We start from the raw sequence: 18449 nt of genomic DNA on the forward strand, positions 1-18449 counted from the left end.
GTAGCCAGGAATAAAAAATAGCCCCAAGGGCCATATTACCAAGTGATAGATATCTTGAAGTCATACTAAGTATCTCCTGCAGGACTGGACTCCTATGACAGTATGTTGCCAAGAATCATTTTGTCACATATGAGGCAAAAGGCATCTCTTATCAAGCCTTATTGCCATGGACACACATACCCAAGTAGGCATTTAGTAGGCAATCTCTTGCCTGTCATGGAATAGTCTGCAGTCTAAACAAGGCTCATCTCACTACTCTCCAAGCTAAATTGCCTCATAGTGGTGCTGCCCTGATGAGATTTACCTAGACTTTAGGCAACTCAGCAAATCTCAGCAGAGATCTTTACATTTTACTTGAGAGTCTTTTGATAACTCAAAGTGTAAGCATTTTTTTTCCAAGCCAACTTTTTAGAATATCAAGACTAGAATGTGTGTAACATCTACAGCTTCCCTTTTCAGTGAGATTATATGTTAGCTGATTTATTACCATCACTACTTCCATTCTGTAAGCAGCATGAAGATAGGATCTAATTATATGACAGAAATAAGATAGCTTCCGCCTAGAACACCCAGGAGCTAGATTACAGGCATGGCCCTCCCATGTTCTTAAATACAGCATGTTAGATTAGAGCCCCCCCCCCCAATTGAATTTGTGTTTATTTTGGCCTTTTCCAAAAGTGTTTTGAGGCAACCTACAGAGAAACTTCAGATATAGCATATTACATTGGGAATAGTTCATGATGTTCCAGTTTCCTCAACAAGTTCTCAAAATAATTTATGTGACTGATTTTAGTAGATACTTTCAATAAAAATCTAGGTATGTGGCTTCCCTGGTGATTCTTCTTGTTGAATGACAGAAATTGAAAATTAACGGGAAAAGATTGGTAGCTTATCTCTAGACTGTTTTTTTCTGAATTTACTTTCTCTCAGAGAAGCTTTTGTTAGGAGCTGGATAACAAACAATTTGGAGATGTGAGAATACTTCAAAAAGTTCGTGGAAAAATAGAATTAAAAGATAATGAGAATTTTCCCATGAACCTTTTGAATTACCCTCATATTTATTTTGGTGAGGACAAGCAACTGCTGACAAGGGAAACTGCTCAATCATGTGGTACAAGTGGAAGGCTGCTCAGCACTGCATAGAGCCCAACCTCAGAGAAACCTGCAGGCAAAGACAGATTTTTCTGTGGAAGTGGTTTTGGATTTGACCCATGAAAAACCGCTTAGTGGAGGTCCTGGGATCCACGGACTATAGACCTATTCCGGCTTTATTTAGGCTCCCAACATATCATCTCCATTAGAAGGAATGAGACTCCGTTTGGATTCCACACCCACTCATTAGTATAAATATTATTGTATCTCTTGATTAGATAACAAAATTATGCAACATATTTATATGATACACATTTCCCTTAAATACACCTTACAAATAATCCTCAGTGTATAGCTGTGTGTTTGATAGATTGATTGCCCTTGCAACCTTTAACATTTTAAAATAACAAATGGAAACAGACTCATTCATATATATATATGTCATATATATTATATCTGTCATATATATAATGTAATATGTATGTGTATACATTTATATTGGTTACATATATAAATGCAATGCCTTGTGGGCTTACATTACCTTAATGTCCCTTTATCTAGCTTCTTTCCATTCCCTTTTTTCTCCTTCCCACCCTTCTTTTTGTATATGTCCTGAGTATGCAGAAAGGAACACCAAGAGTTATACCTTGATTATAGCTTGGTCTCTGTAGGTTGGGGACATAGTGAGTTCAGAATCCTTTTGTGTAATATGACCCTTGACTAATGCTCTTGTCAAAATGTGCTGTTTTGGGTATGAAAGGCATGGTGAACTGGGATTCACTATTTAACTCAGTCAGCATTTTTGTGTGTGCACTTAAAGGGGCTTTGGCACGACCAGACTGTTGTTTAATTATTGTGTCGGGGCTGTCTCTTCTCGGCAAAGAGTTGTATGAACCATCATGTGTTGAATGCCTAGTGATGGGGAGGACGTTTGTTTGGAGTTTCTTGCCAGTTGGATGCGTTGGGGGTGTAGACAGCTGTAATACAGAGGTGTGACCTTGAGATACTGAGAAGCTATTTGGTTTGTTATAGCAACTGCGAGAGTTGATAGCCGAACACAAGCCTCATATAGATAAGATGAACAAAACTGGGCCGCAGTTACTGGAATTGAGCCCAGGGGAAGGCTTTTCTATCCAAGAGAAGTATGTGGCAGCTGACACTCTTTACAGTCAAATTAAAGAAGATGTCAAAAAGCGAGCTGTGGCACTGGATGAAGCCATTTCTCAATCGACTCAGGTAATTGTTTATACCAGAAATAGAATTGAGTTCTTCCAAACAGCAGAGCATGGAAGGGTGTTTTCCTGGATCTCCTGATTAAATTTCCACTGAAATTATTTCATTACATTATCTCTGAGTATTGATGTCTTTGTCTCTCCGAGGTGATATTTGCTTACGTCCAGCCCTTATATTTCTCTGCCTGTTTGCAGATACAGTAAAAAATAATTTCCAATGATTAGAGAAACATACAGTTGTCATCATTTTCCAAATATTTAATTCAGCATCTATCCTGAGAGGAATATAATATTTGCCACCTGGGAGAGATAAAAGAAAATGTTATTGTCATTATTAATATAACACTCCTAAGAAAGCAATAGGAAGAAAGACTGAATGATAGGCTGAATAAAAGGGAAAAAAAGTTGGAAATTGATGCTTTTTCTTTTTTGAAAATATCTTTTTTCAAGAAGTTTAATTTTGAACCTATGTATTTTTCATTTTCAAGGTTTGGTTTTTGTCATTAGATATGATATTAGAGTGGCCCATTTTCTGTAATCCCACTTGATGGTTCCTTAACTTTGAGGATAGTGTAGAAGCTATGAATGAACAAGTTTTTGTAACTGCTTAATTGTCTATGGTACCTTTGCAAATATAACTTTAAAATTTTCACAAGCATCTGATTATGTGATTGACCCTGAATTAGACATAAACTTCTGGTACAACACTGGGTATGTTTTGTTTTGCTTAACTTTTTAACATTTTTCCAGTTTAGGAAAAACACATCTTCAATCTAATCAAACTGTCCATAAATTTCACATTTAATAATATAACTTTTTAGTATACCAAAATAATCATTAAAAATGAAGAAATCAGTTTTGATATATGAACACCTGGCTGATTGAACTTAATTTTTAAAATTAATTTGAATTTTAACAAGGTGAAGCAAACAGGTAAAATAGATGCTTCTGCCAGGTAGTCCAATTACATATTAACATATACCACTTCTTAATGAATATACTCAATTACTTATAAGGTGCGAAGTCTGGTCTTCTAAATCATATGATGCAGAGAGGTACATACAGGTCATGATTTTAGCCATGTCTTCATTTACTAGCTTGGTGTACTCTTTGGTTGGATATGTTGACAAAAAGGTTAAGATTTAGTTCTTAATTGTGACATATATAGGTGTTTTTAATTTAAATTTTATATTTGGTATTACAGCTCTTTTCCCCATAAGTGATCCCCTTGTTTTACTATTAGTTCCATGACAAGATTGACCAGATCCTTGAGAGTCTGGAACGCATTGTGGAGCGTTTGAAGCAGCCACCTTCCATCTCTGCTGAGGTTGAGAAGATCAAAGAGCAAATCAGTGAAAATAAGAATGTGTCAGTGGACATGGAAAAGCTACAACCATTGTATGAAACTCTTAAACAGAGGGGAGAGGAAATGATTGCTAGATCTGGGGGCACTGATAAAGACATATCTGCCAAAGGTAATGATGTTGGAAAGAAGAAACAATTGAACTTTAATTTTAAAACAGTTCTAAATTCTCATGCTGTTTACTGACAGTCCAATTGCATAACATAATGCCAGATCTTAGAAAGGTTTACAAATACGTGTGTAGGGTGGATGGGCTCTGTGCACCAATCCCTTGTTAATGTCTTCCTATGTTTGTAGAATCAATCAGTTGGATACAAAGTGCGCCATTATACAAAAACCAGGTGTTCTAAACTAGTTCAAAAAGTAGGTCTTTTAAACTAGTTGGTCAAAGCATATGTTAATAAGGCCAGCCAGGGACTTTTTCTCATCATTATTGACTCCACTACCTTACCTTACATAGCAATACCTGGTCCCGTAGCCACAGAAACGGCAACCACAGCCAGCCATTTTAGAGGTATGAGCTGGGAATCAGAAAGAAGAGCGTGTGCATAGGTCAGTGGTCTGTGTAAAAAAGTGGAAATTCATGGTAAGGGTACTCTAGAAACAAGTCAAAAATATATTTCTTGCATTGTTATATTCCTGACACTGAGCAGATAACTTTTCTTGATTTGGAGAGCATAAAGAATATACTTAGGTAGTTATCTCCCTTTCTTAGGGATTAAGCCTTGGTGAACTTGAAACTTGGCAAACTTGGGTTTACTCTGAGCTCACTTAGCTTTGAGCATCTGCTTTTGTCAGGAAGAGCCTTGTCTCAGCAGGAGCAGGAGACCCATAAATCTTGCACAGTCTAGGATAGGCTTTTGGGCCCATTGACACCCACTAGACTGGAGTCAACCAAAATTTGGTCCAATTTTAGAAACTTAGCAAATTGAATCCCTGCTTTCTGTGTGAACTAAAATATTCTGCTTTATTGCTTAAATGGGGCTAACCAAGTGCCGTGTTGATATTGATGTGCTCCATAGCTATTCAGGATAAGCTTGACCAAATGGTCTTCATTTGGGAGAACATACACACACTGGTAGAAGAAAGAGAAACCAAACTACTGGATGTAATGGAACTAGCAGAAAAATTCTGGTGCGATCACATGTCTTTGGTAGTTACCACTAAAGATACTCAAGATTTCATCCGAGACCTTGAGGATCCTGGAATTGATCCCTCGGTGGTAAAACAACAGCAAGAAGCAGCAGAGGTAAGCAGAAAATCTTATTTAAATTAAAAAAAATAAGTTGTGGTATAATGAAACTTGGATCCCTTTGGTAAATATTAGGAATTATTCTGTTAAAATTTATATTTGGTTTTGAAAGTGGAATGCATAGTGCTGTGGTAGGAGATAGAGTACACCCACAATTTCACTTGGAGACTACATATTAAACTAATACATAAAACAATTTTTCTCCATCCCCACTGCTTCTGCCTTATTTCAGGGCCTCATTATCTCTTCTTTTTGGCTTCCAAAGCAATCAAAAGTGCATAGTTTCTTTCCTTGCCAGCCCTCCAGCCTTGATGCCGATCATCTCTCTAGATCAGCTCTTGTATTGTGTTGCTGCTTAAAACCCCTCAGCTTCATGCACTGCCTGCTGGATAAAGTCCAGACTCCTTAGAATAGGTCTATGTTTCCAAAGCCATTTTTCCAACTGCTCCTTTACCAAGCTCCTTCTCATCCAGTAGTTAGAAAGTGGCTTTCCCCAAAACTGCTTTGCTCTTTCTGGCGTCTGTACCTTTGCACATTTTATTTCTTCACCCTAGAATATTCTCTCTGCCACTCTTGTGGCAAATTCCACTCCAACTTCAAGGTTCTGTTGGATTAGTACCCCCATGTAAAATCCTTTCTTATATTCTCAGCAGAGTTAGTCCATCTCTGTTTTTATAATATTCTCCTCGTGCAAAGGACTCTACACGAATATGACTTACTGTTGTTTATACCTCTGCCTTTCCTACTGGACCATGGGCCCCTAGAGAAGAATAGCTGTATCTGTCTTTCTCTGTATCCCCTGTGCCTAGTTTAGGGCTTGGTTCATGCTTATTAAATGTTTGCTGAATGAATAAATATGTTTAACCAAGAAGATGAGAGCAAAGGTAGAATACCACATTTCTGTTGTAGTGTTTTTGTAGTTTACAGGTCCTAGGGTAATGACATAAAATGTAAATCCAAAGCTAGATCATCCTTAATCTACTAACAAATAATTAGTGTAAAGTCTTTGTACTTATATTTTACTTATGTCTATTTTAAATATATATTGCCAAACCAGTTGGTTTGGAAAACAAACTGTTTTTCTATGCTTTATTGTTAATATTTTGTTCTGTTATTTGTTACAGTACGTCTTAATTATTTATTATTTCTTAAATACTGTCTTTATAAAAAACATTTGGCATTTGTTGCTCAGAGTGCTGTTTTTCCTTTAAAATATTTCCTCTGTTCATTCTTCTTGAAAAAATTTATTGCAAAAACTTAGAAAGAAGAAAATACAAATGATCATAATCCTGCCTCCTAGGAATAACTACCATTAGTATCTTTGAGTACATCTTTTTAGTTTCAGTGTGGTTTTCTTTAAAGTTCTAAGGCTGTCATTTTCTTATTCTAGGCCATAAGGGAAGAAATAGATGGACTACAGGAGGAGCTGGATATCGTTATTAACCTGGGCTCTGAACTCATTGCTGCATGTGGGGAACCCGATAAACCCATTGTCAAGAAGAGTATAGATGAGGTACAGCTGGCTTCTCTTCTACTCTTATCTGCATGTTTTGAAAAAATTTAGTTAACTAAAATATACTTGTTAAAAGTAGCTGAAAATTTAAAGTACAACACTAAAAGAGTTTGAACATTTATATTGTAGTTGAATTCAGCATGGGATTCTCTAAATAAAGCTTGGAAAGACCGGATTGAGAAACTTGAGGAGGCGATGCAGGCTGCGGTTCAGTACCAGGATGGACTGCAGGTGAGGGGGTCACAGTGTGTCTGCTGGTCGTAGCTGGAAGGAGGAAGTGGACTCATTGATGTCTACAAGTTTACACCTGGGCACTGCCCCAAGACTGCAAGTGTGTATGCAGTTGTAGGCAGACCTGTTCCTGTGATTGCCCTGGGTATTTCAATTCATGTTTTATCTTTCAGAAGACCTTTCAGATACGTGTAGATTTATATACACATCTAAAAGCATTTTCATACATACATTCAGTGAAATTTGCTTTGCAAAGAAATATATTAATGTTTTTTTCTTAAGTGAAAGTAAATGTTCCCACACAGTATTTTTCATAAATGGCTCAGTACCAGAGAGTGAAATGGAACTGAATCTGAATTCTGTTCTCAAGTTGAGTGGGATAAGATGAAAGGAGTAAACACTATCTAAAAATATCACCAAGTTTAACTAAAGTCAGAAGTAAAGAAATTTGAATTGAAGCCCATGTTCTCCATGTACTAAAATAGATTTTTATTTTATTAGGTCATAATCTGGTATATAAAAAGTGTTTTCTTCTTTTCCATACATATAATTTCATTTAATAGTTGTTTTTCACATCTCTTAAGAGTTCTCATTCAGTTCATTAACCATTTATAGGTTGTTTTATTTAATATTAAAAATTCTCTTGTTAGTTGAGGCCAACTTAGGGTTATTTCTCTTCCTACCTTCCTTCACTTTGTTCCATTTCCTAACAGGCTGGAATTTAATCTTTCATCCCTCTTACCGTGTGGAAAAAGCCTTTCAAAGTATTTCCATACACTATGTGAATATTATTTTTAAAGCTCAGATGAGAACATCTTTTCCTTTTTCATTATGCCTCTCCATTTCTATATTTGTAAAACTAAATGTCACAAGCCAGGCTTTATGCCAGCTGAAAGGTTTTTTGAACTTTGGAAATATATGAAAAAATTCGCTACAAATAACACATTATTGTAACACCTCCTCCCCTTTTTTTAACCAAAGTGATTATTTATTGGTTAGGTATCAATGGCCAGTAACTAAATTGTGCTCTATCCTTCTGTCTGTGAGGCCAGGTCATGATTTTCACATACCTTTTCCAAGTCATTAAGTTGCACTCTCTTCAGTGGCTGGAGATGGCACTGCCACCATATGCAGCCATGTTGGAGGTCACAGGCAAGACACCATGACTTATGCAGACTCATCATCACTACTGTAAAAACAAGGCCCGTCATAGGTCCTGTTGGTTGTGCGTTAGTAGCATCACCTGCGGTAACCAAGGGCAGCTGACTTATTACCTGGCTCTGGCTAGCTGTTACCAGATGTTGAAAGCTCCAGATGCCCCAGAGGTTTCAAGCTTTGATGGTAAAGTATAATATATTTTATTTCCCAAGCTCTTAATCAGGGTCGATTAATGATAACTTAAAAATATTAGATATTTTCCAAGATGTCCCTCCCTGCTAATGGTCTGACAACTTTTTAAAAGTACAAAACAGTTTTGTTATATATTCAGTACCTGAAAAAAATATGAGTTGAGCCTTTTTAGAATATTTATATTACCTAAAAAGAATAGGTAAAGTAGGAGATTCTGAAGCCTGTGTTGCAATTCACAGTAATGGTTTTAATGCTAATCATTTATATGTGCAGGATTTTAATGCTAATCTAAATAATATGTAAGAGTTTGGTTGAGCCACGTATTTTGCTCTACTGCTAAACAATAAAATTACTGCTTATTTGAATAAACAGGTAAGTTTAAATCTTTTTCTTTCAATGTATTTGCATAGGTTGCCTTTTAAGTAGATGTAATAAAATAGAGAATTTTATTTCCTGTGATTGAATTTACAAAAAATTTTTCAAATGAACTTTTTCTGGAAGTTCTGTTTTTTTTTTTTAAGATCATATTCAGTGTTTTTAAAAAAATTTTATTGAATAAAAATGAAAGAATAAACATTTCCTAAGCAGAGATTTTACTTTTAAATAAGTAGCACAAATATTTGTGGGATTATGAAATAAGTAAACACACACATACAGTGAATTTACTTAATCAGAAAAAATATATATATCTCTTCATAATATTTAAGTAGTAGAAAGAAATTTTACATTGACATTTATTCTTATACTATATATAAATATATAATATATTGTTAAAGTGGTAAACCGATTTTTTCATTAATCCTGAAAGTTTTCTTTTGCAAACTTGGATGCAGAATTGGAAGTTACATCTATTTAATTTTTGGGACCACTGTTTCAGTATATTGCTGCTTTTACTTACTTAGGTTGACCATCTTAATTTTTTTATAAAGTAGACTAAATCCATAATATCTTTGTAGATTTATGATTGTACTTTTTTATAACACTTGAGATGTTGTAGCAATTACAAATGTGCTATTATAACAACACATGGACTAATGTGTCTTACAGGCAATATTCGATTGGGTAGATATTGCAGGTGGTAAATTAGCTTCAATGTCTCCAATCGGAACAGATCTTGAAACTGTAAAGCAGCAGATTGAAGAGCTAAAGGTATGTGTGGGGGCTGACGAATTTATCAAAGACTTCCTTACATTTTTAAGTTCTTGATTCATGGGATTTTTTTTACACAAATTTATTTATTTTACAGTAATTGAGATATTACAATTCGATTATAAAACTACTTTAATATCTATAGTGCCTGCACATAGTAAGCAGTATATAAGTGCTCACTAAATAAAGGTAATAACATACTAGTTGTTTTCTTTTTATTAAATTAGTACCTGTTTATTATAGAAAAATCAGAAAATGCAAATAAGCAAACAGGAGAAAAATTTTTTGAAGTCAGCCAGAATGATGTTATGTACCTAGGGACAGCCATTCTTAACATTTGATTTATAGTCTTTCAGCTATACTTATTTTGGAACAGGATGGGGTGAGGTGTGTGTGTGTGTGTGTGTGTGTGTGTGTGTGTGTGTGTGTGTGTGTAGAAAGAGACACATTTAGATCATACTGTAAGGATTTTTATAACTTGCTTTTATTATTCAGTAATGTATTATTGTCAATAGACATACAGCAACATTTTTATATTTTCAGTGTGTTCTAATTCATTTAGTCTATCGGGCTAAAGACATATCCATGTTATAATCGTGTTTCCCAAAATGTTCGTTTTGTAAATGTTTGTTGTTTTCCATCACTTTCCTCTGTAATTTTTGTGTTTGTGGTTTGTGAACTCCAGACATGAAATTGGCTAGTATCTTTCTTCTTTGAAATCCTATGTGCCAGTCATCAGAATGGGATCAGCTATTTCCATCCTAATTTTAGGTCTCCATCTACTAGATTTTAATGTAAAATTTTAAAATTATAGCATTTAATCTCTAAATGTGATGTAGAATATTTCATTTAGAAACACTTTTCTTTTTGGTAATTTTACTGTTACTGTCATTAGATTGAGTTTTTGTCTGTTTTTACTTTATCTGGTCATGTTGTAAACACCTGATATGCTTTATGTACAATTACGGGTGTGGAGGAGAATTTATTTTGGATACTCAGAGGTTTTCATATAACAGCCTGGTTAGAAGTGTTCACTCTGAAATCAGTTTTTCTGAGTTTAGGTTCTAGTTCATACACTTATTAGCCAAATGACCTTGAAAAAGTTATCTGTCTTACTTCTGTGTCCTCAGTGTAAACTGAGGATAAAATTATTTTTCTTGTAAGTTTCTTGGAGTTACTTGAATGTAGCAATTGCTCGCTTAGTTATTTTTTAATTATTATTTTCATATTTTTGAAAAAAAATTAAGAAAATGCTTAGCCATTAATTATTTACTATTACATATTGAAATAAGTATTTTATGAAGGGACAGTTTTCTATTACAAGCAGCCATTTGCTAACCTTTTGGTTGGCAAAGCCAAGGTTATTAAATATATGACAGTGCCTTAGAAAGCACCAGGGGAGATAATAATGTTATTCTATGTTAGCATTGGATGAAGCATAGGAATAACTAAATATTAATGAACACAGCACAGCCACAGAAAACAAAATCATCAGGGGGATGCAAGATATGTGTATATTTTAGAGCAGGAAATATTAATTTGAGTTTCTTAAGACATTTTTCCTGGCTTTTATATGTCTATATATTTTATTTTATTCTTTTCTATAATTTCTTTTTTTAAAAAATTATTTATTTAATTTATTGAATCAAAATCAATTATACATATTTTTGGGGTTGAACATTGAGATATGTTGATTAAATCAATATTACTAGCATATATGTTGTTACAAATGGTAATTATTCTTTATGCCCCTTGTCCAATCTCTCCCTTTGCCCCATTTCCTCCCCCTCCCCACTCTAATTGCCCTAGATTTCTTCTCTCCTTCTGAAAGAATAATGGTTATTCTGTTAATTTGTTGCCTAGATGATCTGTCCTATGCTGATAGATGTGATCAGGTCCCCCAATATTATCATAGAGCAGATACTTCCTCTGTCACTCTAAAATGGGTTTTGTGGAAAAAGACATCCTCTTCTTTTCTTTGTCTCTGCTGGTGACTCTTCTTGTGTGAATGCACTCCCGTGGTTGGCAGACCATCTGCGTGGTGGCTGTGGCGTCTAGCCACTTTTGCAGCAGCCATGGTTATTGTGGTGGCTGTATTGGGTCACCCACGTGGAGGTGCTGTTTTTGGTATGCTCCTTGGCACTGGCCGTATGCCTGGTTGTGGGTGTATTTGGTCCCCTTCTCCATTTCTCAGGTCTCCGGGCAAGACCCAAGGAGCTGGCTTGGTGTGCCTGGTTGTGGGAGGGCGGTCTGGTCCCCTTTTCCGTGCTCCAGGTCTCTGGGCAGGCCCCAAGGTGCTGGCACCATGTGCCTGGTTGTGGGAGGAGGGCCTGGTCCCCTTCTCCATGCCTTGGGTACCCAGGTGGGCCCCGAGGTGCTGGCGTTCTGTGCCTGGTATGGGAGGAGGGTCTGGTCCCCGGCTCCATACCTCAGGTCACTGGGCGGGACCTGAGGCACTGGCTTGGTGTGCCTGGTTGTGGGAAAGAGGTCCAGTCTGCTTCTCCATGTCTCAGGTCCCCAGCTGGGCCCCAAGGCACTGGCGCAATGTGTCTGGTTGTGGGAGAGAGGTCCAGTCCCCTTCTGCATGCCTCTGGACCAGGTGGGCCCCGCGGTGCTGGCGTGGTGTGCTTGGTTGTGGGAGGAGAGTCCAGTTCCTGGCTCTATGCCTCAGGTCACTGAGCGAGCCCGGAGGCACTGGTGCGGTGTTCCTGGTTGTGGGAGAGTGGTCCAGACCCCTTCTCCATGCCCTGGGACCCTGGGCAGGCCCCGAGGTGCTAGTGCAGTGTGCCTGGTTGTGGGAGAGAGGTCTGGTCCCCTTCTCCATGCCTCTGGTCACTGAGCAGGCCCCAAGGTGCTGGTGGTGTGCCTGGGCTGGAACTAATTTTTTGTCCTTTGCTTCTAACATGGGGGAACTTCTTGTGGGAACCAGTACTTGAGCTGTGTTGTTTAGCTAAACTGCTACTTTGCTGCTGTTTTCCTAGGGAGGGCTTTTTGTGCAGCTCAGGGTTTAATGGTTGACCTTATAGGTACTTCCGGCTCTCCAGAGACCTGGTAGATCTGAGTTTTGTAGAATCTCTGATCTGGGCCTGAGTTTTTTCATCAAACTGCACCCCATGCAATTCTGCATTCCTGACCATTCTCCTCTGAGTGGTCCTGTGCTGATTGGGGTGCAGGTTGGCTGTCCTTGCTGTGTCCCAGTGTTCTCCCAGTATTTTCATCTCGCCCACCGCCCATGCTCCAAATACTTCCCATGCGATGGGCCCTGCTCTGGCCACTTGCGATGACTCACTGGCCTCTGAGTGGCTCCCTTTTTTCAGTTGTTCTGGCTCCTCGCTCCTGCATGGATCCATAGGAACCCTATTAGTGGTCTTGCTGTCCTGGGGGCCACCAAGGCCCTCTTCTCTCCTGCTGCTTCCAAGTAACTCCATCTGAAGGGCACAGCTGCGGCTTCTGCTAGCTCCTGCTCCATGCTCTCATCAGCTCGAGCCTTAAAGCCATTGTAGCCCGAAATGCTCACAGCAGCTTTTTCTTTCTCTCATCGTAGTTTCTCCCGCCTTCATGAACTCCGTAGGTCTCTGCTCCTCTTCCCCTGAGCTCTAGCGGCCCCTGCTTGGCTGATGTTACATTTTTATAGTTGTAAATTTGGTTGATTGGTAGGAGAGAGTGATGCTGGAGACCGTCTATTCCACCATCTTGACCAGAACTCCCCCTTTTCTATAATTTCAAAACTCATTTTTGGAACGTATATAATAGATATTGGAATAAGTTCAGCCTTGAAATTTGTTAATTCTTTATTGTAGAGAGCAAAAATAAAATATCAGAATTATAAATAGGAACATCTTTCCATCAGAAAACATTGAGTAAAAGAGAGATTTCCCTTATTTTTTAGTCTGTAAGTCTTTCATTGATAAGTATCATGTTAGATTTATATTCCTCTTTACCTCTCCTCAGTAACAAGTGTAAATTAGAATAAAGATCTAAGCCATAGAATTCTTTTAAAAGGTATTGATTCTTAAAATATTTTCCTTGTGTATCTTTTTTTAAAAAAATAGCAATTTAAGTCAGAGGCCTATCAACAACAGATAGAAATGGAAAGATTGAACCATCAAGCAGAACTTTTGCTGAAGAAAGTAACAGAAGAGAGTGACAAACACACTGTTCAAGACCCATTAATGGAACTGAAATTGATATGGGATAGCCTGGATGAGCGAATTATCAACAGACAGGTAAGTACCAAGACTTCTGTTAAGAAGTTATACGTTTTCAATTTCAGATATTAATGTAAAATAAATATTAAACATAAAATTAGGTGATTCTGTACATAAACTTTTGAAGCCTCCAAATTGTCGTATTTCATTAGAACTCTTCCTGCTTCTCATATGCCATTTTTTAACCACAAAGAGCATCAGACTTAAAATGTAGAAGGATATGATGATTAGGCTTGATTGCTTATGCTTATGGATTTATGCAGCATGAAATAATTGATTATTTGCCCTTGTTTTATAAATGTATGCCGTTATGAATTCATAAATGGATTGTCTTCCTCTCCACTCTTTCTGTAGCATAAGCTGGAAGGTGCTCTGCTAGCACTGGGTCAGTTCCAGCATGCTCTGGATGAGCTCTTGGCATGGCTGACACACACCGAGGGGTTGCTAGGTGAACAGAAACCTGTTGGAGGAGACCCTAAAGCCATTGAAATTGAACTTGCCAAGCATCACGTACGTAGCTGTTATTTCTCTATGGATTTCTAGTGTCATCAGATTTTTTTCAGTATGTGTCTTTTTTATGCATCTTTATTTTTTATGGTTTTAACACAAGTTCATATTGGACATTTATAAGTAAAGGTTAAACTACTTAAAACACACTTCTTAAAAGATCATAATCAAAATATTTTTCTCTTTGTTTAAGGCAATTATTATCAAACACAGCAAGTGCAGGAAATTTGTGGCTAAATTTTATTAGGATTGCATGGCAAATACTAAAGATTTAAATCCTTAATTATACTTGTTATGGTTAGTTAACTTAGACTATGTTTAAAAGTTGTTGGGCAGAGCCTAAAAAAATCACAAGCTCAAAATGTTGTTGTTCCACCACAGGTTTTGTGTGTGTTTTTCCTCTGGTCATTTCTCCAAATCTCTCTCACTTGCAGCTTGTTTGGCATGTCTAACATAATTCTGTCTGTTCATCTCTCATGTTGGGGTTTGTCCTTTTGTCTCTGTGTCACTTTTATTTTTGACTGGCTTTTGTGTCTTCTCTTTTTTTCCTGCATTCATTTTTAAAAATATTTATTATGTGTAAAAGAGTTTTATGTCTTGCACTTGATTTAAAACTTATAAATTGAAAGTTTTTATCTTAAGAGATATATGCAAAGCAGTTTTATGTCATTGTCACCTTCGTGACATTTGATGACAATTCTTAATAGATCATTCCCTGTTCCTTAAGTCATTAGACTTAATGAATGAAAGGTTCTGCACAGTAGAGTTTATTTTATATTCAACTATCTTTCATAGACTTTAATATTCACATTAATAGTGGTATCTTCAAAGTCCTAAATCCTAACCTTAAATAAATGTTCCTAGATTATCAAATACAAAATGTTTATTTTATATGTTTATTAACATTCTTAAAATAAAAGGTAGGTTTTTAGCACTTTAAGATCATGATATATAGTTTTTGACTATTGTTTCAGCTCTTCTTTCATACTTTTCTACACAGTAATAGTTTCCTAATTTAAACTTTTCTTCCTCTTTTATCTGGTTCTGTCTACATTGATAGTCATTATTCAGCTGTATTTGATTAAGCAGTTAATATTTATTTTGCATAATTAGTGTCTATATAGAAGCCTGCTTCATTATTTAATGGCTACATTATACCTTTGCTTTAAGCAATAATGACTGGTCAGACTGAGTGCATGAAAATAATGTTTATTCTCACAGTATGAGTTTATAGATGCATTTACATATTTATAAATCTAGCAGTTGTCTTAAAAGTAATATCCATCAATGACAGGAACTGTGGTTAATATAGTAGAGGTAGAAGAACGAGGCACACTATCCAGTTATTTTGGCAGGGGATCAGTAGGGAACTTTCAATTCTTTTTTTTTTTTTTTTTTCTCCTTTTTGTCTTTTTTCGTGACCGGCAACGGATCGCAACTCTCAGTGTCGCGCCCGTACCGGACCGGGACCGGCAACGGGATCGCAACCCTCGGTGTTGCTCCCGCACCTCGCTCAGCCAGTGAGCGGCCAGTCTGTATGTGGGATCCGAACCCTCGGCGGGAGCACCGCCACACTTCCCAAGCGGCGCACTGTAGCAGTGCGCCACCGGGCCGGCCCGGGAACTTTCAATTCTGTTTATCTGTTTTTTTTTTCCCATTTCTCAAAGATCGAAAGTTAGGGGACTCAGAATTTCCAGCAGAGTTGGAAATGTTTCCCTCCTTCTCTCTCTTTTTTCTGCTCCTAGGCTCGGACTTTGTAGCAGAACTTGGACCATTTAAAAAGAATTATTTAAATTCTTTTAAATTTTAAGATAATTCTATTAAAAAAGAATTATCTTTTATATTTTGACCATGGGGGTAGTTAATCTTACATTTTGAGAATAATTCCTACTGTTAACATATCAAAGTACATGCTTTCTATAAAGATAACTCCTTACTCAGTTGTTTTCATAGCCTTTGAAAAACCCTCCCCAGATGCCTCAGAAAATGAATAAATACAGGCAGAGAAACTGTGATCTCAGATGGTTATACTGCTCTCCTCCCTGGTCTGGGATTTCCTTCCAGATGTGTGATGTCTTATATAGGATGAGAGATGCCAACCCTAAGTCAATGGGTATAGGATAGGGTTATCATCGACTTTTACTAACATTACAGGGAGGTTTCTTCTGGTTTTCAAAAATGTAAGCATAGTCTTTTTGAAAGGAAAATATTACTCATGCTGTATTTGTTCTTTAAAGAGTAACTCTTTTTCAGTAAAACAAATTGATTATTTTTAGCCTTGGGGCTGCTTTCTGTACTTACCATTCTTGCCCCATTTTAGTGTTTTTATTTTTATTTTTTTTTATTTTATTATTTTTTTTTTCCTTTTTGTCTTTTTTACTGACCGGTAACGGGATCGCAACCCTCAGTGTTGCGCCCGCACCGCGCTCAGCCAGTGAGCAGGAACCGGTCTCCACATGGGATCCGAACCCTCGGCGGGAGCGCCTCCACGCTCCCAAGCGGCACACTCTCCAGTGCGCCACCGGGCCGGCCCCCATTTTAGTGTTTTTAAGCATTACTAGTCAATTCTTATTTTTCCACTGCATAAAAGGAAGGCATAATTTGCTGGATCTGTAGTAAGCATTTCATATATGTATTGTCTAGTAAGAGAACAGCTAAACCTTGGAATGTTGGGCTTGACATGTCCGTAATAACTTCGTATAGCATACATTATACGAAGTTATACGACATGCACCGCGCTCAGCCAGTGAGCGGGAACCGGTCTCCACATGGGATCCGAACCCTCGGCGGGAGCGCCTCCACGCTCCCAAGCGGCACACTCTCCAGTGCGCCACCGGGCCGGCCCCCATTTTAGTGTTTTTAAGCATTACTAGTCCATTCTTATTTTTCCACTGCATAAAAGGAAGGCATAATTTGCTGGATCTGTAGTAAGCATTTCATATATGTATTGTCTAGTAAGAGAACAGCTAAACCTTGGAATGTTGGGCTTGAGTATCCCTGATATGTGGTGAAATCTCTTTCCCTTTAGTGTTAGGGGCCCCTGGATTCCTTTTAACTTGGCAGTTAATTCTAGTGCCCCTCAATGAGAGAAAATAAAGGAATATTCTGTGGTTATTTTTTTCCCTTTTAGAATGCTAATTGTAAGATATGACATTGCATATCTTCGAGATATGATCATTTTATAGTTGAAAATGTATATATAGGAGTAAAAATTTTTAAAAATTAAGTCATGAAGATTAAGTTTAATTAAGATGAGCTTCAATCAAGTAAATTTTTTAACTGTTTAATTATAATCTTTGGATACTTAATGTCACCAATTACCAGGTCATTCTAATGAGAATAACTAGGGAAATGTCCTCACACAGTCATTTCAGGGGATGTTGGGAGGTTAACAGTGTATCCAGGAAAGCTGAAGCGTAAGGGAAAGCAAGTCTATCATTTTAAAACTTAATATTAAAATTCTATTTATATGATGTTTTTGTTTCAGAATGTTTGATAATCAGAAAATAAAACAATTGCAATGTAAGTGATCTTAACACGTTACAAACTAGTAAATGTGGTGTTATCTTAATATTTTCAGGTGCTCCAAAATGATGTATTAGCCCATCAGTCCACAGTGGAAGCCGTTAACAAAGCAGGAAATGATCTAATTGAATCAAGTGCAGGAGAAGAAGCAAGCAACCTTCAGAACAAGCTAGAGGTTTTAAATCAACGCTGGCAAACTATTCTGGAAAAAACAGAACAGAGGAAGCAGCAGCTGGATGGTGCCTTGCGCCAGGTAAATAAGAGAACAAGTTCTGAAACTTTCTATAGCATTCAAGACCAAAATGGCATGGAATTCTTTCATTAGTTCACAGACCACTGTTTAACTTTTGTACCTCAAGGAAAAGGGTGAAAATAAGTGGGATAAAGAACAGAGCAGAGGAGAGCGCAGCTTTCTCGTTCTTAGCATAATACTCTTATCGACCAGAGCTATCCTGATGGAGAAAGACAAGGCAAACCTAGTGGCCCCTGGCTGTGCTTAAGCATGCATAGAGAGACTGAGCAGGCTGAGATTATTTGAACCTTGTTTTCTACTTGAAAGTAACAGTGTTTGTGGCCCAAACTTAAAACTCCCTATCACTGCAGGCCAAAGGGTTCCATGGGGAAATTGAGGATTTGCAGCAGTGGCTGACAGACACGGAGCGACATCTGTTGGCATCCAAACCTCTGGGAGGTTTACCAGAAACAGCCAAGGAGCAGCTTAATGCCCATATGGTAAGTACAGTATTTCCTACAGCTCTAGCATCAGATTAACAAACTGACCATTTGGTGTGGGCCCTGGTGATACATAAATCATGGGAGAATATACAGTTTTATGGCAGAAATCACTGTGTATGTGTGCTAGGAACAGCACCATTTATTGATTAAATTTTTCAAGTCGGAACCTATTCTTTATTTCAAAGGTTAGTGTGTCAGTAAGTGAAAAGAGGTTTTAGAAGTCTAGACATTTTTTAGAAGCAAATCTTCTCCCACGAAATAATAAGCTTGTATGGGTAGTAATATAACACTG

The 18449-nt window shown here is 37.4% G+C and overlaps 1 protein-coding gene across 1 annotated transcript in view; it reads left to right on the top strand.

The window, feature by feature from the left end:
• Positions 1–18449, top strand: part of DST (dystonin) — a 447950-nt gene that overhangs the window by 389637 nt on the left and 39864 nt on the right. Inside the window, 10 exon segments of the mRNA XM_008572189.1 lie at positions 2125–2328; positions 3568–3799; positions 4710–4936; positions 6330–6452; positions 6582–6683; positions 9081–9182; positions 13235–13408; positions 13745–13900; positions 17478–17675; positions 18026–18154. Of these exon segments, the coding sequence (XP_008570411.1) occupies positions 2125–2328; positions 3568–3799; positions 4710–4936; positions 6330–6452; positions 6582–6683; positions 9081–9182; positions 13235–13408; positions 13745–13900; positions 17478–17675; positions 18026–18154 (1647 nt within the window).

This window comes from Galeopterus variegatus, unplaced genomic scaffold (genome assembly GCF_000696425.1).
Source record: "Galeopterus variegatus unplaced genomic scaffold, G_variegatus-3.0.2 Scaffold763, whole genome shotgun sequence".
NCBI classification, from domain to species: domain Eukaryota; kingdom Metazoa; phylum Chordata; class Mammalia; order Dermoptera; family Cynocephalidae; genus Galeopterus; species Galeopterus variegatus.